Here is a 22,606-nt window from a genome sequence, read left to right on the forward strand (position 1 = left end):
ATAAATTTTTACTTTTGATTTTGTCAAAACACAAATCCTGTCTGCAGTGTGGCCTTTCTGCAGTTATTAATTTGTAATGTTTTAGGTTTGTTGATCCAAAATATTTTTATACATTTTCTTCCATAGCTGTGTGATGGTCTGTACATCGTGGCTTTAAACTGTTATGAGGAATCGTTTTACGAATGTTTATCCACATTGCCTTTTATTTCAGCTTTAAAAAGATAAAAAGGCATCATCAGTTTTGTCTGTCACTTTTTTCTGTTTTGTCTGTTTTGGTCGCTTCAGCTGTTTCTGTGTAATGTGTGTGTAAAACAAAAAAATAAAACAAATCTTCTTACCCAATTGTTGACCACCTGATGCACCCTCCTCCCCCAAACAAAACACAAAAACAGAGCCATTAAAATATTTCATCCCAAATACATTTACTACAGCGATACTAATCAAACCATTGTTGCCAAACGCTCTGCAAACACCTCTTCATGTATACTAGTGATGGGTCATTCTTGACTTATGGGTTCATTTTTTTTACATATTTTTACTATTTTGCATGAGCAAAGCAAAATCTCCATAGATTATGTAGCGAAAACAGAATTAAATAGTTTACGTTTCGTTTTTTCTAGTTTTCGAATCGTTCCTTATTTTATCACATGATTCCAATATATCCCGCTTTTGTCACATGACTCCCATATACACTATGAAGGTGATTAAAGGATTAAAGGAACAAAATTAACTAAATGACTTAAAAGGGATTTGTTCATTTTGATAAACGAGATTCAAAGAACCGAGTCACAAAAATGATCCAATCTTACCATCACTACTGTATACATACAGTCCTGAAGGAGAGTGAAATGAAAAAGCAAATGAAAGTGAGAGTGAGTAGTAAAGGTCTGTTTGAGTCTTTAATCAGTAATTACAGTCTGCATCTTTCTGCTTTTTCACACACACACACACACACACACACACACACACACACACACACACACACACACACACACTGTTCCAGGCACTAATGAGTTTTCGGGAGTCTTTTCAGGCTCGAGCAGGGAATAAACCATTAACCAAGCCCGTTAATTCATTCCCTCCCAAACTGCCTAACAACCAGGAATACACACCCCAACACGTTCCCAACATCCTATTAAGACCAATTACTCAATTATTTGGTCAGATTCACTAAAGAAGACCATCATGTTCCTGGAAACAATGTCCAAAAAACAACAAAATAATGGCTTATATGAACAAACCTGATTATGTCTTGGGGGTTAAAAATTTCAAATAATGTTAGCACTGTCACTAGTGTTCATTTCCTTTAACATTCCGACCAGAGAATGGAAAAAAAAAAAAATGTATTTGTTTGCGACACGCTCCAGCTGGTTTGTAGGTTTCATAGTGGCTCGACCCAGCTCCACGTTGTAAATGAATTGTGTGGTAATCATTCCCAAAGCCTGCTGTATGCTAAACTATGTTTGTGGATGCCTCCTGGCTGTTGTTGTAAATTATTTCTATTAGTTGGGTAAATGAGATTGCATGGATCACAGAGGAATGTTTCTCCACAGTAAGGAACGTGGAGTGAGGTTCGGCAAACTGCAACACAGCATAGCATCGCATGTCAGAAGAAGAGACCTTGTTTCATATAAAGTGCATTGAGTGAAACTCGTTTCTTTGCCCATCTGAAGTTGGTCAAGGTCAGCCACAATGAGGTAACCCTAGAGCAGGTAAGGTTAAAGGTCTTGCTCATGGCCACAACACTAGGAGTTTACAGTAGGTGTTGCTAAGGCTTAAACCCGTGACCTTCTGATCTCTATTGCTAATATACTAAGCAGGTTCCTTGCATTTACACACATGAAAGACACTAGGCAGGTGTAAACAATGTCTTTAAGTACATGTTATAGACAGATCAACCAGAGGTGAAATTTGTTTTTTAACTCAAATGCAAGTGCAATCCTGTGATTGAAAAAAGCTAAGCATTAAATTCATTTCATGTTTAAATGTAAGTGAAAATAAAAAACAACGCAAAGTACGAAAGCGAGCACTTAACACAAACAAAAAACAGCTGCCTAAAAACTCGTGGATTTTTGTTACTGAAGGTAAATTTGTGCCTCTATTACCAAAGCACCAAGAAGAATGGAATAAGAAAGAAGGAAAAATTATAAGGAGGAATCCTGTCATCAATAATCAACAGAAGGAAATAAATGAAATCCCAAAATGCTTGATCTCTCTCATTCCACATCCGTTTGCCAAACTATTACATTATAAGAGTCAACTATCACTCATGGTTGAACTATTATTCACACTCGCTCCCTCACCAACCCTGATTTAATTATCTCTCTTAATAAGTTAATAAGACAAACACTTGTAATGTTGTAAAGACTCTTCTGGGGCAGAGAATTTATTTACTGATATAAAATCTTGACACTGAGGATTGTAAATGATATAGTGAACTTCTCTTTACAATAAAGTTCACTGTGTGACAACCAAAAATCTTGTATAAGGAGCCATTTGGGACAACCGCATCTGTGCAATTAGCTTCTGTGAGTGTACAGTAACAAAATAAATGTAATTCGTTACTGTACTGAAGTAGCTAATTCATGTATCTGTGAAAAAAAACCTTTCTTTTGGCTTCTCCCATTAGGGGGCGCCACAGCGGATCATCCGTATTCATGATCCGCATATTTGATTTGGCACATGTTTTTACGCTGGATGCCCTTCCTAACACAACCCTCCCCATTTATCCGAGCTTGGGACCGGCACTAAGAGTACACTGGCTTGTAAAACCCTAATGGCTGGGGTAGGTTCCCTGAACGGAAATCGAACCCGGGCCGCATCGGTGAGATCCTAACCACTAGACCACCAGAGACCGTGTCCTTCGGTCGTTCCTTTTGATTTATGAGTGGATAAAAAAGTAACTGGACAAGCACGCAGCAAGCCACCAATCGAGGCATAGCGCTCTGTATTGAACTTGTTTTGTTTGGCGCTTGGTGGTATCTACTTGGCACCAACATACAGTTTAGAACATTTTGAAAGGAATAAATGATGAAAGAAACTCCTGAATCTAACTTGCCTCATCTGTTGCCTTATTTGCACACTTTTTTTGAAGTAGTTAAAAAGTTTTGGGTTAATGATAATTTTAATAGATTTCAATCAGTGTTTGACTAATTAACCTCATTTTTTTGATAGATTGGTGTGCTAAGAGTTACATTACAGTTACATCTTTTCACATAAACTGAGTTAATTAAGCAAGAGACTTGTGACAAAAATGATAATAGGAACATTATAACCATCATAAATCATGGTACTTGTTTCCTTAAGTACTTTTAAAGGCCAATTCTTTAGTACTTTTAATCAAGTGACAGTTTGAAGGGAGCCTTTTTACTTTTACTAGAGTCATATTTTACCTACTGTACCTCTACTTTAACTCGTTATATCAAATAAAATGGATGAGACATCTGCTGGCATGGAGGGGAACTTTCCTAAATCTCCTTTACACTTTTACATTAGGTGTCCTCAATGCAAGTCCATGTGATCGAGTTGCTCTATAGAAATGTTAACATACTCGCACAAGGGCTTCAATTCAAACCTGTAATTTGTCTTGCAGCTGTACTGCTGTCAGAGCTGCGGTAATAAAAAATCAATTCGACTCCTCAGATCTATGATATTCAGTGTGCTGTGATACAAGGCTACAAATAGACACGTGGACTACAAATGGACATCCTAATATGGGACATTAAAGACATCAGGACTATGTAAGGTATTTATGAATTTTTTAGGCCTGATGTAGATTTGTGAAAAGGAATATCACACACACACACACACACACACACACACACACACATTTTATTATGCTGGCACTGCTCAAGAGTTCATGTTAGAATCCAATCAGCCACTGTGAAGAACCTGCTGCTAATACATATGTATGTGGACTGTGCGATCAGATACTGCAGAGTGGGCACGCATGCGCACACACACACACACACACACACACACACACACACACACACACACACACACACAGACACACACACACACACACTAGCAGCACTTCAAAGTGAGCGTTTGGCTCTTCTCTTTAATACACACACAAATGGAAATGCAAAAGTGCCTGAGGATTTTGTGAATACATCCGAGCTGTATGGCCACGTTATTACATCGAAGCAGAGAACTACAGTGTGTGTGTGTGTGTGTGTGTGTGTGAGAGAGAGAGAGAGAGAGAGAGAGAGAGAGAGAGAGAGAGAGAGAGAGAGAGAGAGAGAGAGAGAGAGAGAAAGAGCTGACACAGCTAAACAACAGGACGGAAGGAATGAGTTGAGCCATAGCCTGACCTCGTTTAAGGTTTCATTTCATCAAAACACAGTTAAGATGTTAAGATGGACTGTCCCTTTCCCAAAGAAGGCTGCCGAGGTAGGCACAATTTTTACAAGCCACTTGTGCCCCTGAGATAGAATCTATCCAGATATAAGGGCAGCATAAGGACAGCTGTCTTCCAAGAGTCCTCATTCTGAACAAATCTGAAGGAGCATGGGTCACATGGCTTGTCAGAGAATGCAGTCCCATATTTCCTAGGTCTAGTGAACACTCCCTGTTTGTAGTCCTATTAAGCCATGCTCACGCTTACACTGGTGCGAAGTATTGTAACAATCACCTGCTACAAGCTCTCTTTGCCATGCCGGCCGGCCAACTGGAACCTCCATGACTGGCTTTACCAGAGAAATTTGATGGGACTGTCGACCGCTGCTGTAGCTTTCTCTGACAATGTGATGTATACTTCGCACAAAAACTGGAGACCTATCGTTTAAATTCCAGACGTTTATTAAAAATCTTTCATGACCTTGTAAATATGTTTATCATTGTATACATTGATAACGTCTTGATATATTCAAAAACCTACATCATATTAACCATGTACACACAGTATTACAACGACTACTGCAATACCAGCTTGTGGTAAAAGTGGAAAAATGTGAATTTCACATAGACTCATTTCATTCCTGGGATAAAATATCAGTCCTTAGATGGTGGAAATGGACAATCAAAAAGATCAAGCTGTGATAGATTTGCCTTCACCGGTAAAAAAAAATCAAAGAATTACAAAGTTTTTTTTTGAGTCGCAAAATTTCTACAGGCAATTTATCTGAAACTATAGCACTGTAGAGGCACCTCTTACAGCTCTACTTCGTGGCAAGCCCGCTGAATTCCACTGGTCTGACAACACAACAAAGGTTCACCATGACTCCAATTCTAATATTCCAATATATATATATATATATATATACAGTGAGGAAAATAAGTATTTGAACACCCTGCTATTTTGCAAGTTCTTCCACTTAGAAATCATGGAGGGGTCTGAAATTGTCATCGTAGGTGCATGTCCACTGTGAGAGACATAATCTAAAAAAAAATCCAAAAATCACAATATATAATTTTTTAACTATTTATTTGTATGATACAGCTGCAAATAAGTATTTGAACACCTGTCTATCAGCTAGAATTCTGACCCTCAAAGACCTGTTAGTCTGCCTTCAAAATGTCCACCTCCACTACATTTATTATCCTAAATTAGATGCACCTGTTTGAGGTCGTTAGCTGCATAAAGACACCTGTCCACCCCATACAATCAGTAAGAATCCAACTACTAACATGGCCAAGACCAAAGAGCTGTCCAAAGACACTAGAGACAAAATTGTACACCTCCACAAGGCTGGAAAGGGCTACGGGGAAATTGGCAAGCAGCTTGGTGAGAAAAGGTCCACTGTTGGAGCAATCATTAGAAAATGGAAGAAGCTAAACATGACTGTCAATCTCCCTCAGGCTGGGGCTCCATGCAAGATCTCACCTTGTTGGGTTTCAATGATCCTAAGGAAGGTGAGAAATCAGCCCCAAACTACACGGGAGAAGCTGGTCAATGACCTGAAAAGAGCTGGGACCACCGTTTCCAAGGTTACTGTTGGTAATACACTAAGACGTCATGGTTTGAAATCATGCATGGCACAGAAGGTTCCCCTGCTTAAACCAGCACATGTCCAGGCACGTCTTAAGTTTGCCAATGACCATTTGGATGATCCAGAGGAGTCATGGGAGAAAGTCATGTGGTCAGATGAGACCAAAATAAAACTTTTGAGTCATAATTCCACTAAACGTGTTTGGAGGAAGAAGAATGATGAGTACCATCCCAAGAACACCATCCCTACTGTGAAGCATGAGGGTGGTAGCATCATGCTTTGGAGGTGTTTTTCTGCACATGGGACAGGGCGACTGCACTGTATTAAGGAGAGGATGACCGGGGCCATGTATTGCGAGATTTTGGGGAACAACCTTCTTCCCTCAGTTAGAGCATTGAAGATGGGTCGAGGCTGGGTCTTCCAACATGACAATGACCCGAAGCACACAGCCAGGATAACCAAGGAGTGGCTCTGTAAGAAGCATATCAAGGTTCTGGCGTGGCCTAGCCAGTCTCCAGACCTAAACCCAATAGAGAATCTTTGACGGGAGCTCAAACTCCGTGTTTCTCAGCGACAGGCCAGAAACCTGACTGATCTAGAGAAGATTTGTGTGGAGGAGTGGGCCAAAATCCCTCCTGCAGTGTGTGCAAACCTGGTGAAAAACTACAGGAAACCTTTGACCTCTGTAATTGCAAACAAAGACTACTGTACCAAATATTAACATTGACTTTCTCAGGTGTTCAAATACTTATTTGCAGCTGTATCATACAAATAAATAGTTAAAAATTATACATTGTGATTTCTGGATTTTTTTTTTTTGATTATGTCTCTCACAGTGGACATGCACCTACGATGACAATTTCAGACCCCTCAATGATTTCTAAGTGGGAGAACTTGCAAAATAGCAGGGTGTTCAAATACTTATTTTCCTCACTGTATATATATATATATATATATATATATATATATATATATATATATATATATATATATATATATATATATATATATATATATATATAAACTAAATACTATAGCTGTGTGTCCTTTTCTTTTTGTTCCATTTTATTTATCAATTGCATACGATCAGAGCTGATCTTATCTGATGAACAGTTTCTGGTAATTAACAGTTCCTTGCTCATCAATTTTCAGATTTTCAGATAAATAATTAAAAGCAATGTCATCAGCATGACAAATACATAATGAATAGACAGATTTTGCAGAGTTGATCATATTAATAAGAACAAATAATTGATAGCACGTAATGTTGATAAACATTTCACTGGAATGTATTTTCTTTTTTCCATGACTGAATGCTTCCCTTTTATTGGCTCACTATCACCAATTAAAGACCTGCATAAATTTGGCCATCGTTCATGCGGGTTGTATAAGGGGCGGGGCATGTGCACACAAACCCTAAATGAGCTCTTTCACCCAGCTGAGGCTGATTTATCATTTGCACTTAAATTACCAAGTGTTTTATCAGTCAGATGTCATTCTGTGTGTCATTGTCTATCTTTCCCTCTCTCCCTCAGAGGTCACTGTCAGATGTGGTTATGATCAGAGTCGCTCTCACCCCATGTCATTCCCTCGTGGCTTGTCTTATCTATCTTACCTCGTTCTCCTCCCCTTCATTCTGTACCCCCTTATTCCTCTCCCTTTGGCACCTCCTCAATCTCTTCACTCTTCATCCATCACTGTGTCCCTTCTTCATTTAAACACTCAATTCTCAGGTCTCACACACATCCACTCTCAGACCAAGGTCTTTGCAGTGAACGCTGAACAACTTCTGATCCTTCCCTCCTTCAGTCATCTGACATGCCCTAGGGCCATCACTACCCTTGCAGCTTCACTCACCTTTGCTTTGAATATTAAACGTGCCTCTGTATGAATACAGCTACTTGATATGCAAACCGAGTTTATGTTCAAGAAATAAATGGTATATTCCTTAGAGATCACACTGTTAAATGCATTTTAAGAAGCTCCTAAATGATATAGGAACACCTTTACACCTTCACTTTCATAATTAATGAAGGATAGATTTAAACATGCAAATTAGGAAAACCCCAATTTAACCTTCCATCTCAACCCCAGATGCTAATTTTAAAGGTTTGGCATACATATTAAAAGTGGCTGAAGGTTTACGCTTACTATGCAATTATTCTCTAATCATTTAGATATCTGACTAGATTTTAACCATAAACACTAATGCAGCCCTGTTTTAGATCATGCTTATGTTGTGACTACCTAAATACAAATGCTGCTATCTATCTATCTATCTATCTATCTATCTATCTATCTATCTATCTATCTATCTATCTATCTATCTATCTATCTATCTATCTATCTATCTATCTATCTATCTATCTATCTAGAAACAAGGTTCAAGTTTTTAATGTCCTAACAAATCATTGACTTAAATATATTGTTAAATTAAGTTAAAATGTCCCATTAATGTTGCTGCTGAAAAGATTTATTAAATATTGTAGGATTTACTTGCTACTGTACCTGCTAAGTGTTTTAACTAGCTAATGGCTAAGCTAATTTTTTTAAACTAGCCAGCTATCCATATTTACCACTTTATATATTAGCCATTAGCTAGCTGAAACGCTTTGACAGTTGTCTGAATGGCGGTACTATTTTGTTCATTGTTTATATATTTTTTTGTTGTTAACTTTGTAACAAGTAAACACAAGTTAACTGGGTTTATTGGACAGTTTTTCCCCCATACAGTTTTATTTAATGAGGTGTATAACTGCCTGAATATGTATGTGGTAACCTTTGTGTGTATGTATTGCTCCAAGACTTTACAGAGAGTATTCTTGTTTTTCTCTTATTTGTTATTTATACACCAATCAGACATAACATTATAACATAATGAACGGTGATTAAATAACACTGATGATCTCTTCATCATGGCACCTGTTAGTTGGTGGGATATTTTTAGTCAGCACATAAACATTTTGACCTCAAAGTTGTTGTAGTAGAAGCAGGAAAAATGGGCAAGTGTAAGGATTTAAGAAAGTTTGACACAGGGCCAAATTGTGATATCTAGACCACTGGATCGGAGCAACTCCAAAATTGCAGCTCTTGTGGGCTGTTCCCAGTCTGCAGGGATTATTATCTATTAAAAGTGGTCCAAGGAAGGAATAGTGGTGAAACAGAGACAGGGTCCTGGGGGGGGGCCAAGGCTTATTGATGCATGTGGGGAGTGAAGGCTGGCCCATGTGGTCCAATCCAACAGAGGCAGCTCATATTGCTAAAGAGGTTAATGCTGTTAATGCTCGATGGGTCAGGACTGTTTTGGCAGCAAAAGGTGGACCAACACAAAATTTGGCAGGTGACCATAATGTTATGCCCTGATCGGTGTATGTATCCAGGATGATAAACATACTTTCACTTCGTTGTGTAGTTTAAACACAATTAAGTAAGCCCACTGTTCTTCATGATCAGAGGAGTGTCAATGTGTCAGGTTATATAAAAATGGTATCTTACAGTTTTTTTGGCTTTCTTACACACTAAAATTAAAAGTAGTACACTATTAGCAATACCTTACACTCAAGAGGCAAAACATCAGCCCATATTTGCACAACTATAAGCACAATGTCAACCTCACACTTGTTGCAAAACTCTACACACAGTGATTTGCAAAACACTAAACACATTTAACATACATTACACACAAAAAACTATCATGAAGTCACCTCCTTGCAATACCAAAGCACTGACTGTCAAATTACTGCACCGTCCAACCAATTGGTTTAACACAGTCATCAGGTGTGCAAACACTTGTTTGCTTAATTGTAGACACACCAATCAGGTGTATCTTCTTCTTCTTCTTCTTTCGGCTGCTCCCATTAGGGGTCGCCACAGCGGATCATCCGTCTCCATACCACCCTGTCCTCTATATCTGCCTCTTTTACACCAACTACCTGCATGTCTTCCCTCACCACATCCATGAACCTCCTCCTTGGCCTTCCTCTTTTCCTCCTACCTGGTGGCTCCATCTTCAGCATTTTTCTACCAATATAATTCATGTCCCTTCTCTGCACATGTCCAAACCATCTCAATCTCGCCTCCCTCGCCTTGTCACCAAAACATCCTACATGTGCTGTCCCTCTAATAAACCCATTTCTAATCTTGTCCATCCTCATCACTTCCAACGAAAACCTCAACATCTTCAGCTCTGCTACCTCCAGCTCCACCTCCTGTCTTTTACTCAATGCCACTGTCTCTAATCCATACAACATTGCAGGTCTCACCACAGTCCTATAAACTTTCCCTTTCATTCTTGCAGATACTCTTCTATCACAAATCACTCCTGTCACTCTTCTCCACCCACTCCACCCTGCCTGCACTCTTTTCTTTACTTCCCTAACACACTCTCCATTACTTTGCACTGTTGACCCCAGGTACCTGAACTCCTCCACCTTCTCCACCTCTTCTCCCTGCAACCGCATCACTCCACTGCCCTCCCTCTCATTCACACACATGTACTCTGTCTTACTCCTACTGACTTTCATTCCCCTTCTCTCCAGCGCATATCTCCACCTCTCCAGGCTCTTCTCAACCTGCTCTCTACTCTCACCACAAATCACAATATCATCTGCAAACATCATAGTCCAGGGAGACTCCTGTCTGACATCGTCCGTCAACCTGTCCATTACCACTGCAAACAGGAAAGGGCTCAAGGCCGATCCTTGATGCAGTCCAACCTTCACCCTGAACCAGTCTGTCGTACCTACTGCACACTTTACTGCCGTCACACTGTCCTCATACATGTCCTGCACCACCCTCACATACTTCTCTGACACACCTGACTTCCTCATACAATACCACAACTCCTCTCTCGGCACCCTGTCGTACGCTTTCTCTAAATCCACAAATACACAATGCAGCTCCTTCTGTCCTTCTCTATACTTCTCCATCAACATCCTTAAAGCAAATAAGGCATCTGTGGTGCTCTTCCTCGGCATGAAACCATACTGTTGCTCACAGATGGTCACCTCTTCTCTCAACCTGGCTTCCACTACTCTTTCCCATAACTTCATGGTGTGACTGATCAACTTAATTCCCCTGTAGTTACTGCAGGTCTGCACATCTCCCTTATGCTTAAAGATCAGTACCAGCGCACTCCTTCTCCATTCCTCAGGCATCCTCTCCCCTTCCAGAATCCTGTTAAACAATCTGGTTAAAAACTCCACTGCCATCTCTCCTAAACATCTCCACGCTTCTACCGGTATGTCATCTGGTCCAACCGACTTTCCATTCTTCATCCTCTTAATCGCTGCTCTCACTTCCTCCTTACTAATCCTATCTACATCCTGCTTCACCAACTCCACATCCTCCAACCTTCTCTCTCTCTGATTTTCCTCATTCATCAGCTGCTCAAAATACTCCCTCCATCTTCTCAACACACTCTCCTCACTAGTCAACACATTTCCCTCTCCATCCTTTATTGCTCTAACTTGCAGTACATCCTTCCCAGCTCGGTCCCTCTGCTTGGCCAATCGGTATAAATCCTTTTCTCCTTCCTTAGTGTCCAACCTCTTATACAGTTCCTCATATGCCTTTTCCTTGGCTTTCGCCACATCCCTTTTAACCTGCTGTCGCATCTCCTTGTACTCCTGCCTACTTTTCTCATCACTCTGTCGATCCCACTTCTGTTTTGCCAACCTCTTTCCCCTAATGCTCTCCTGCACTTCCTCATTCCACCACCACGTCTCCTTGTCTTGCTTTCTATTTCCAGATGTTACACCAAGTACTTTTCTAGCTGCCTCCCTCATCACTCCTGCAGTAGTTGCCCAATCATCCGGCACCTCTTCACCACCACCGAGCCCCTGTCTGACCTCTTCCCTGAACCTCACACTACACTCTTCCTCCTTCAGTTTCCACCATCTTATTCTTCTTTCAAACCTTACTTTCCTCCTCTTCTTCTTCGCCTCCAAAACCATCCTACAGACCACCATCCGATGCTGTCTAGCTACACTGTCCCCCGCCAACACCTTACAGTCTCCAATCTCCTTCAGGTTGCATCTCCTACACAGAAGATAATCCACCTGTGTGCACCTTCCTCCACTCTTATACGTCACCCTATGATCCTCCTTCTTCTTAAAATACGTGTTCACCACTGCCATTTCCATCCTTTTAGCAAAATCTACCACCATCTGCCCTTCCACATTCCTCTCCTTAAAACCATACCTACCCATCACCTCCTCATCACCTCTGTTCCCTTCACCTACATGCCCATTAAAGTCTGCCCCAATCACCAATCGTTCTTTCCTAGGTACACCATCTACCACTTCATCTAATTCACTCCAGAATCTTTCTTTCTCCTCCATCTCACAGCCAACTTGTGGAGCATAGGCACTGATGACATTTATCATCATCCCTTCAACTTCCACCTTCACGATCATCACCCTATCAGAAACTCTCTTCACCTCCACTACACTCTTACTGTACGCTTCCTTCAGAATCACCCCTACACCATTTCTCTTCCCATCCACACCATGATAAAACAGTTTAAACCCACCTCCAATGTTCCTGGCCTTACTCCCGTTCCACTTGGTCTCCTGAACACACAACACATCTACCTTTCTCCTCTCCATCATATCAGCTATCTCTCTCCCTTTACCCGTCATAGTACCAACATTTAAAGTACCAACCCGAACCTCTACTCTCCTACACTGCTCCTTTTCCTGCCGTCTCTGTAGACGCCTTCCTCCTCTCCTTCTCCTCCTTCGGCCAACAGTAGCCCAATTTCCACCGGTACCCTGTCGGCTAACGATACCTGTGGTGGTCGTTGTTAACCCGGGCCTCGACCGATCCGGTATGAAATTCTCATTTGTGATCCGCATATTTGATTTGGCACATGTTTTACGCTGGATGCCCTTCCTAACGCAACCCTCCCCATTTACCCGGGCTTGGGACCGGCACTAAGAGTACACTGGCTTGTGCCCCCCTAATGGCTGGGTTCACCAATCAGGTGTATAAGCACTATAAAAAGCAGCAGGTGAGTTCATCGGTCTTCAAGCACAATGGAAAGAGTCAGAGAAAGAGTAAGACGAGGAGGAGAACGAGATGGAGGACAAGGAGGAGGAGGAAGGGGAGGAAGAGGAGTCAACAGAGGAGGAAGGGGAGGAAGAGGAGTCAACAGAGGAGGAAGAGAAGTCAACAGAGGAGGAAGGGGAGGAAGAGGAGTCAACAGAGGAGGAAGGGGAGGAAGAGGAGTTAACAGAGGAGGAAGAGGAGTCAACAGAGGAGGAAGGGGAGGAAGAGGAGTCAACAGAGGAAGAAGGGGAGGAAGAGGAGTCAACAGAGGAGAAATCAACAGAGGAAGAGGAAGAGATGGAGGCCATGCTGGAGGTAGAGGTAGAGGAAGAGGTAGACAAGAAGGTGCTCAAAAAGGAACGAATCTGACAAATGAGATCCGCTCAACACTGGTTGACCACGTTGTCAACCACGGCCTGACGCTGAGGGAGGCTGGACTGCGAGTACAGCCAAATCTAAGCCGATACACAGTGGCAAGTGTGATAAGAACATTTCGACTGGAAAATAGGTATTGTAAAAATATCATCATATCAAAAACATCTGCACGGTTTCAGTAACTGCTCACAGTAATGTATTCTATGCACTATCAGCACTTCTGTTACCTTTTCCTGTGAAAGAGTGAAACGACTGCGGCATGATTATGCAGAGGTATGTATTCACTTTAGCAGTGTGTTCTTGCATACTGTCTCATAATCTTTTACTGTACTGTAATATGTATACTAGATCTACACTGAACTACACAATTTTGCATGACACTGTTTTTCAGATAGTTTTACAAATGGATGGAGAGGAGATCCAGCATGAGTTCATTTACGTAGATGAGGCTGGGTTCAACCTGTCGAGAACACGGAGGAGGGAAAGAAACATTATTGGCCACAGGGCAATAGTCAATGTCCCAGGGCAACGTGGGGGTAATATAACACTCTGTGCAGCCATTACACAGAATGGGGTCCTCCACCGCCATGCCCATATGGGCCCTTACAACTCAGCACTCATACTTACATTCTTAGACCAATTGCACAACATAACAGCAGCAAATCAAAACGATCATATGCAATACATTGTTGTCTGGGACAATGTGTCTTTCCATCGCTCTGCTCTGGTTCAGAACTGGTTTCAGCAACATCCACATTTCACCGTCCTATATCTTCCACCATACTCTCCATTCCTCAACCCTATAGAAGAGTTTTTCTCGGCATGGCGGTGGAAGGTATATGATCTCCGTCTCCAGGCTGAGGTACCCCTCATCCAAGCCATGGAGGAGGCCTGTGACCAGATGGAGGTAGCAGCAATGCAAGGATGGATTCGTCATTCAAGACATTTCTTTCCAAGGTGTCTTGCTAATGACAACATTGCCTGCGATGTTGATGAGATTCTCTGGCCAGATCCAGCTAGGCGAAGAGACAATGTCTAGTTCTTTTTTTTTTTTTTACAGTGAACTTACAGTACAATACGTGAAGTGACGTTTTGTTAAAGTATTATGAATCTCCATGTCAACAATTTAGGCACGTTGACAAATAAATGAGTTTCTTCAGTCTGCAACATTGGTCTTGTGTAGTGTTTGGTATATTTTCATTATATTTGTACTTTATTGATGGTAGCCTACTCTAATCATAGGGAAGTAGAAATGCTAAAAGTGTTTTAGGTTTATCACAGCAGAGTGTAACTCGTGCAAACAAAGTATAGTAATGTGAAACGTGTGTGTTTCATATGATAACAAAGTGTGGTTTTTACACAGAAGTGTATAGTTTTTACAAGAGTGTTTAATTATGCAAGGGATCTGTAGTGTTTTGCTAATTGGGTGTGTGGTTGTGCTAATTGTGTGTAGTGTTTTGAAAACACGGGCCCTGTTTTGAAAATCGTGCTTAAGCCATCCAAAAAAACTGTAACATCACTGTAAAAAACTTGATAATGACTGTATTCATTAAAAATAGGACAGCAATAATGAACTTTGAAATTATAAACCCCTGAAGCATTTGAAAGTAATCATTTGAATGAACCGGGTGTGTTCTAACCAGCATCAGGTTCGGATTCCACAATGTGTAGCAGCAAGGTCTTAACTTAGTCGTAAGACTTAAAAATAAACAGTCTACTTATATCACAGGATATATCACAGGAGCTCTTTCTATTATATGGAAAGAAAAAAAAAATATGGATCTGCTACAGGCAGTTCTACAGACCATGTTTTCTCCATACATGAGAATACTGTGTTGTCATATCTGGTAATGCAAAGTAAATGTTCTAGATGATATATAATGATATATAAAATGATATATATATAAAAAAAAAACCCTGAGCTGGAGGGTTTTAACCTAAATGTGAGCATTAACAAGCTGTCAGGTATGAAGATAGGGTCCTGTGCATTTAAACTATTCTTTCATTTGGACAAGGTTTCAAGTTTGTTTCCATTCTGGAAAATTCAGTAGAAACAACTAAACTTAGAAATAAGAAAAAAAAAATTTAGAGCACAAAGAAATAAATAAAAATAAAGAGTCATCTATATCTACTGCAGCTAAACGATGCTCTTGAGTGATGCAGCTGAGGTTAAGGAACCATCAGTATATTTAAAAATTTGATATTTTTCCTATAATGCATCCCTGTTTTGCACTGCAACCTTCAGTTAAGCTCTCTTTGTGATTAAATCTGAAAAAGCACTAACCAGGCAACTAATACAGGCAGTATCTGGATGTACTGTATTGCTGAGGAGATGGCACTGACACATAAAACCCAGCTTTGCTTTGTGTACACTTTATAGCTGCTACAAAAATGGTAGAGTGTAACAGATAAGCTGAACAGCCACTAAACATTTTTCTGCTTGCCTGAGTAGTTTTGTCCATTGAACAGATGGAAAGAAGAGAAAGAAAACGCAACACAGACACAAGGGCCATTTGGCAAGATGTGAGAATAAATGATCCAACTGTGTGCCATTGTAGATCAAATGAAATATATTGTATACTTGCATACTTGATACTATAACAGAGGGGAGTCCTTCACTATTAGTATCATAGTGTTTTAGTTGTTGGTCTTGTGCATCATTTTTTACTTCAGAAAGACAGAGAAAGTGAGTGAGAGAGATAAAGTGAGTGTGTGTGTGTGTGTGTGTGTGTGTGTGTGTGTGTGTGTGTGTGTGAGAGAGAGAGAGAGAGAGAGAAAGAGAGAGATAAACAGACAGAAAAACGGTATACAGACAGGTCACTGGTATAACAGAATACTGTAAATTACACTGTAATATAAAGTATAATGTACTGCAGTAACTTGATCTTCTTTGGCGTCAGCACTGTTCTGCAGTGTGTGTGTGTGTGTGTGTGTGTGTGTGTGTGTGTGTGCGTGTGCGTGTGCGTGTGCGTGTGCGTGTGTGTGTGTGTGTGTGTGTGTGTGTGTATGTGTCTGCTAGCCAGGAGACGAAAGTCAATGGCTTAAAGACGACGGACAGCTGGCTAACAGCTTCCATTACGCCTCGTAACACTCTGATAAGGGTGATGTACACTCAGGCTCCACAGTGGTGTGTGTGTGTTGGTCTGTTTAAGTATTTAGGGACAGTTGGAGGGCAGAAATGTCTGGCTCTCAGCACAGACACACAGCTAAGCTTTACAATCCAAAGCGAGTAAAACGTTTCAGTTCTTTTTTTTCTTATGATTAAATCAAAAAATATTGTTCTATGATTTAACCAGAATTGTAACCACATACAGGCAAACAATAATATGTAAGGATATGCACTATATAAAAAAAAAAATTATAATACCTGCATTTATTAATAAATAATTCATAATGTTTTAGCAGCCATTTTACTATTTTTGATTTACATTTATATTTTATTGCCTATTTTTTAATACTATTATATTTAATCGTATGGTGTGTACCACTGCCTGAGTTTAAGTAGTGTACGTTACCATGCTAGCTTGTGATGTCAGGGGGTCTCCTTACATCATCAGAACAGTGAAGTTCTTATTTTAAACTCAGTCCATACCAGCAAAACCAAATTAAACCTTATCATTCACTTCGCACTGGGGTGCATTCAACATTCCAATTCATTTCAATGATATTCATTAGGGTTACAGGTGTGGGTCTTCTAGTTCAAGGGAAGGGTCAATTTGATGCTACAACATCCAGACATCTTATACAATTGTGTGCCGCATCTTTGTGGTACACAACCACAATATGGCAAATGAAATAGGTAGTCCTAATACTTTTGTCCATATTGTATGTGTCAAGTCAAGTCAAGTCAAGTTTATTTCTATAGCGCTTTTCACAACAGACATTGTCTCAAAGCAGCTTTACACAAATCAACAGTCAAGGTGAATGGTGTGCATTTATCCCTGATGAGCAGCCGTGGCGACTGTGGCAAGGAAAACCTCCCTTGGATGCAATGACGAAGAAAACTTGAGAGGAACCAGACTCAAAAGGGGAACCCATCCTCATTTGGGTGACATCAAGAGTGTGATCATAAATCTTTTAACAATACAGTGGAGAGTGAGAACTAACATGATTACTGGAATATAAGATTATAAGTGATGTTCTTTCTGCAGTCTTATACAGTCTATATGGTTAGTAGCTCCTAGTTTTATGAGCCCAACATTTGTGATCATCACAGATCCAGCATCAGCTTCTCCATGCCAGAGCCTTTAAACACTCCAGGAGGTCCAATGTCAAACTCCACACATGTAGCGGGATCCAATTGGCACTGGTACGTCTCTAGATGGTGTGTGTGTGTGTGTGTGTGTGTGTGTGTGTGTGTGTGTGTGTGTGTGTGTGTGTGTGTGTATGATTCACTGACCAGTCATAACATTATGACCACCTGCCTAATATTATGTTGGTCCCCCTTTTGCTGCCAAAACAGTACTGACCTGTTGAGCATTAACAGCATCAACTTCTTCAGCAATTTGAGCAACAGAAGCTTATCTCTTGGATCAGATGATATACAGTATGTATTAGTAATGTAACTGTACACATATTCGTACCAGGGCTTTCAGCTCAGTACACACGTCTACCGAATGCAATACTTTTTACGTGCGGAACTCAGTTATAATAGTTGAGAATGTATTTAATGTGGCAGACAGCAAGTTTGTTTAGTTTCCACCTCGCACTTTACATTTTTTGTAATTATTATTAAACTTAAAAATATACACAACAATTCCAGGTTTATAAAAAGAAACTAGAGTTAGCGCAGTGTCACTGTGCCTACTCACTCCGTAAGATTTGTTTGCACATGCATTAAAACATTAACGAATCCATAGTGCTAGAAAGTGACTAGCGGCTAACACTGGCGCTTTGGATTCTATAGCGTTTTATATCCAGCTTCATGAATTTCTCTTAAAACAAAAAAAAAAAAAACTTAACAGTTCCACATATCGAGAGAGTGAATGAATAAAGGATAGAAGGAATAAGGACATTTGTTAAAATATCCTAACATAACTAGAACAGTAAAGTAGATAATATCTTTAAACAATTAAATATTAAATGTAAAACACACTTACACACCTATAGTACCCAAATGGGGTCTAACTTATGTAAACCATGTCATCCAATTGTCCTATTAATTTAATTTAATTCAATTTAATTTGTGCCAATTTAATAATTTACTCAATACATTATAAAAGTGATTAATTTGATTTTTTCCATTTTATTTTTCTATTTTATATTATGAAATATTAGTTTATAAATTATTTAACCAAGCAGGCATTTTTTTTATTGTTTTTAAACTGTAAACTGTAGATGTTCACAAGTGTTAATAATAATATACTTATTAAAATAGACAAGCAATTTTATGTTTTGCATTTTGTTGTGTGTGCGTGTGTGTGTGTGTGTGTGTGTGTGTATATATATATATATATATATATATATATATATACACGTGTGTGTGTGTTTGTGTATATGAACAAACGGTAAAAACAACTGCAGCTGATGAGATTACTCAGTGCGCTCTGTTTCAGCGAGAGACCACATGCAGAGACAAGCAGAAGGTTCGCTGGTGAAACACGTGAAAGGGTGAAAATGAAAGGAAAATAAAGAAAGCTCTGCTTGCTGAACATTTGCCTGTCTTTCTTTCTTCCAGCGCGGAGCCAGTGAATTTGTTACAATATACACTATATTGCCAAAAGTATTCGCTCGTCTGCCTTCACATTCAAGTGAACTGAGTAACATCCGATTCTTAAGCCATAGTGTTTAATATGATGTTGGCCCACCCTTTGTAGCTATAATAGCTTTAACTCTTTTGGGAAGGCTTTCCACAAGGTTTAGGAATTGTAAATTTTTGACCATTCTTCCAGAAGTGCATTTATGAGGTCAGACACTGATGTTGGACGAGAATGCCTGGATTGCAGTCTTTGCTCTAATTCATCCAAAAGGTTTTCTATCAGGTTGAGGTCAGGACTCTGTGAAGGACAGTCAAGTTCTTCCACACAAAACTCACTCATCCATGTCTTTATGGACGTTGTTTTGTGCACTGGAGTGCAGTCATGTTGGAACAGGAACGGGCCGTCCCCAAACTGTTTCCACAAAGTTGGGAGCATGAAATTGTACAAAATGTCTTGGTATGCTGAAGCATTAAAAGTCCTTTCACTGGGACCGCCAAACCCAGACTTGTCTATTGGATTGCCAGACAGTGAAGTGTGATTCGTCAATCCAGAGAACACGTCCCCACTGCTCTAGTGGAAGTGACTGGAACACCAGAATACAATGGTATAGATGGGTGAGTAAATACTTTTGGAAATAGTGTATATTAGGTGTATATTATTTTCATGTATTCGTACCATAATTACCCAAATTTTGTTGCTAGCTTTTTTGACAATAATAGCTGTATTTCTTTTGTTATTTTCTGTGTAAATCTGTACTGCTATACTAGCTGCACATTGACTACTATAAAATATATTCAAGTTTTATTTCTATAATATTGTCCATTAAAAAGATATAATAAAAATGTTGCTGAAAAGTGAGGGGTGTACTCACGTCTCTCTCTCTCTCTCTCTCTCTCTCTCTCTCTCTCTCTCTCTCTCCCTCTCTCTCTCTCTCTTTCTCTCTCTCTCTTTCTCACAGTATTGGGTAAAGAAATCTTGTAAAGTAAAAATGCTTGTTAATTTGTATTAATTTGCTAAATGTATAGTGAGTAAACAGAAGAGAAATCCTAATCAATTTAATATTTGGTGTGACTACCCTTTGGCTTTTAATTCTTACTTTTGTACACTTGCACAAAGTGAGGGATTTTATAGGATCAGCATCAAGTGTATAATTAATCATTTCTACCAAGCTGCTAATGTGGAAATGATTACCAGTTTCATATGTAGGTTCAAACAGAATTGAACATTAACAAAAACAGAAACAGTGGTGTAGGAGGGTCAAACTCTGCTACTAAGGTGAGGTTGTGAAAGACAGTTTTACTGGAAGGTGTCCAGCAATACAATTGGCAGCGTCTGATTGGCCCCAAAATTATTTTGTAGCAGGACAATGACCCCGAACATACAGCCAATGCTAAGAACTATCTTCAGTGTAGCGAATCCTGAAAGTGATGGTTTGGCCCAAACAGAGTCCTGATCTCAAGATGTTCAGAACAAGCTACCTGCCCAGTTCCTTCAAAAAGTGTGTGCATTTGTACCTAGAAAAATTGAGTTGTCCATTGGTCTATTTTCAATTTCCCAGGAGTGTACATGAGTTACAATATGCCATAAAAAAAAAAAAACACACACACACTTACCTTAGAGCCTGTGCCATACGCCGCAGCTCGTGGTTCTGCTGTTTAAGCCGTTCGAGTTTGGTGAGGATGTTGGCCAGCTCTCTGCGTGTGTGTGTCGTTTCGTGTGTGTGTTGGCTCTCGCGCACCAAGTGGCCTCCCATAAAGAAGAGCAGCATTGCCCAGGCCAGCAGCACCAGTGCCACCCAGCGCCAGGACGTTGTCCACAAACGCATGTTGTCCCTTTTCAACGTCCAATAAAGTCACAACACTAAGACATAATCCACTCTGATCAGCACCAGGACATTCTGGAGGCAGAGGACGTGCACTGTGATTTGACGGGTTGGTTATGTGGGCAATTTCTTTTCCTTTTATGTTGCCCGGCTTGTCTGATCCTGTGCACTTTAATCACAGTGAGGACGACAACAAAGAAGACAACGTCCAAATCGGTCTACTTTAAATTAGCGTGTGAACATAATGGGGGAAATAAATAAGAAGGTCAGGAATGAGTAACTGCTATGAGGCAGCCATTTTTTTCCTCCTTACTTGGGGTTTTTGTTTGATTTGTGCTGAAGGAGTATTTGTTTCTGTTGTCCTCATCCATGTTAATAAGGGCATAATGGAGAAAATAAAGTCTACAGATGAGTCATGCGGCTAATTTTCTGTTTCTTTTTTGTCCATTCATTTCGATCACCATGGGGACAACCTCAAGATTTCATAGCTGCCAAGTGGGCTGATATTTTTGTATTTTTTTTAATAATGATGAATTTTATTTTTTTTGTTTATAACAAAGGGAATACCAGGGAAAAGAATTAGTGACAAATCAGGTTTCAATATTAATCTATTATTATTATTATTATTATTATTATTATTATTATTATTATTATTATTATTATTAAGGACCCACATGGCCTTGTTAATTCATTATAATCAATATGAGGAAGTTGGATGTGTCACTGATTGTATAATGTGTTGGGGTTCGCTATACATCAATTTCCACATCAATAAACAATTTTTTGAAAGGATCTCACAATGTCTTTTGTTGTCTTTCAGTTTCTTGCTTGTCTATCCATCTATACGATTGTGTTGCTGCGTATGGCATAGGACACTAGTACATCTGAGTCAGGGACGGGTTGATGATTTTGTAGCGTGCTGAATTTTTGCCGTCCTGTAGAGAAGATTATTGCTGTTTTGGTGTTCCTCATGAAATGGCTAAAGTAGATCAGCGCACCATGTGTATAGATGAAGAGCATCTGCTTTTAAAAAGAACTCTTTCAATTTCTTCAGTTCTGATGAAACTCCAGCTTTTTCTTCTGAGGTTTCTTGTGCAGTTTGTTCCAGTCGGCGTCTCCTGGGTGGAGGGATGTTACACCTCAGAGTAAGAATTCCTGCCCAAACACAGAGTAATTCAGAATGTGTTATTAATAAATGACAAATCAGGTAATACATTTAAAACTCACTAATTAATACCCTTTTTTCATTTATCTTTCTTTTTTTTCCCTTCCTCACTTCCTTTGTATCATCGGCCCCTCACTCTTTCATTCTTACTTTCCCTGCATCATCTCTATCAGTCCTTCACTCCCCTGTCTCCTCTCTTGCATTCTCTCACTCTCTCTCACCTTTTTTTTTTACTTTTTTTTTTACTTTTTTTCTGTTCTGCTCTGCTTTTGCTCTTCTTATTTCACTCTCTAGCTTTTCTCCTTCAATCCTCCCCTCCACACTAAGTCATCTGTCTCAGTACACACACACACACACGTACACGTACGTACACACTGTCAGGACAGTGAGAGTTCATGCTGACTCATATTGTGTCTCAGTGGGACACACTGTCAGTCCACACACTGAGCGTCTCTACTCATTGCTGTCTCAGCACACACAGATGGAGCTTTGAGTGCGCACACACACAGTTATACAACTTATACAGCTATTGTTTCTTTGCCGTTTTTGTATTACTATAAAT

At 39.9% G+C, this 22,606-nt stretch overlaps 1 protein-coding gene across 1 annotated transcript in view; it reads right to left on the bottom strand.

Moving 5' to 3' along the window:
* fut8b (fucosyltransferase 8b (alpha (1,6) fucosyltransferase)) overlaps positions 1-21,720 on the bottom strand; it is a 69,860-nt gene extending 48,140 nt beyond the window's left edge. The window contains exon 1 of the mRNA XM_083562294.1: positions 20,671-21,720. Coding sequence (XP_083418420.1) covers positions 20,671-20,882 — 212 coding nt within the window. The 5' untranslated portion in view covers positions 20,883-21,720. The remainder of the gene's footprint in view (positions 1-20,670) is intronic.
* Positions 21,721-22,606: the final 886 nt, after the last annotated feature.

Source organism: Silurus aristotelis (assembly GCF_946808225.1).
Source record: "Silurus aristotelis genome assembly, chromosome: 15".
In the NCBI taxonomy this organism is placed as follows: domain Eukaryota; kingdom Metazoa; phylum Chordata; class Actinopteri; order Siluriformes; family Siluridae; genus Silurus; species Silurus aristotelis.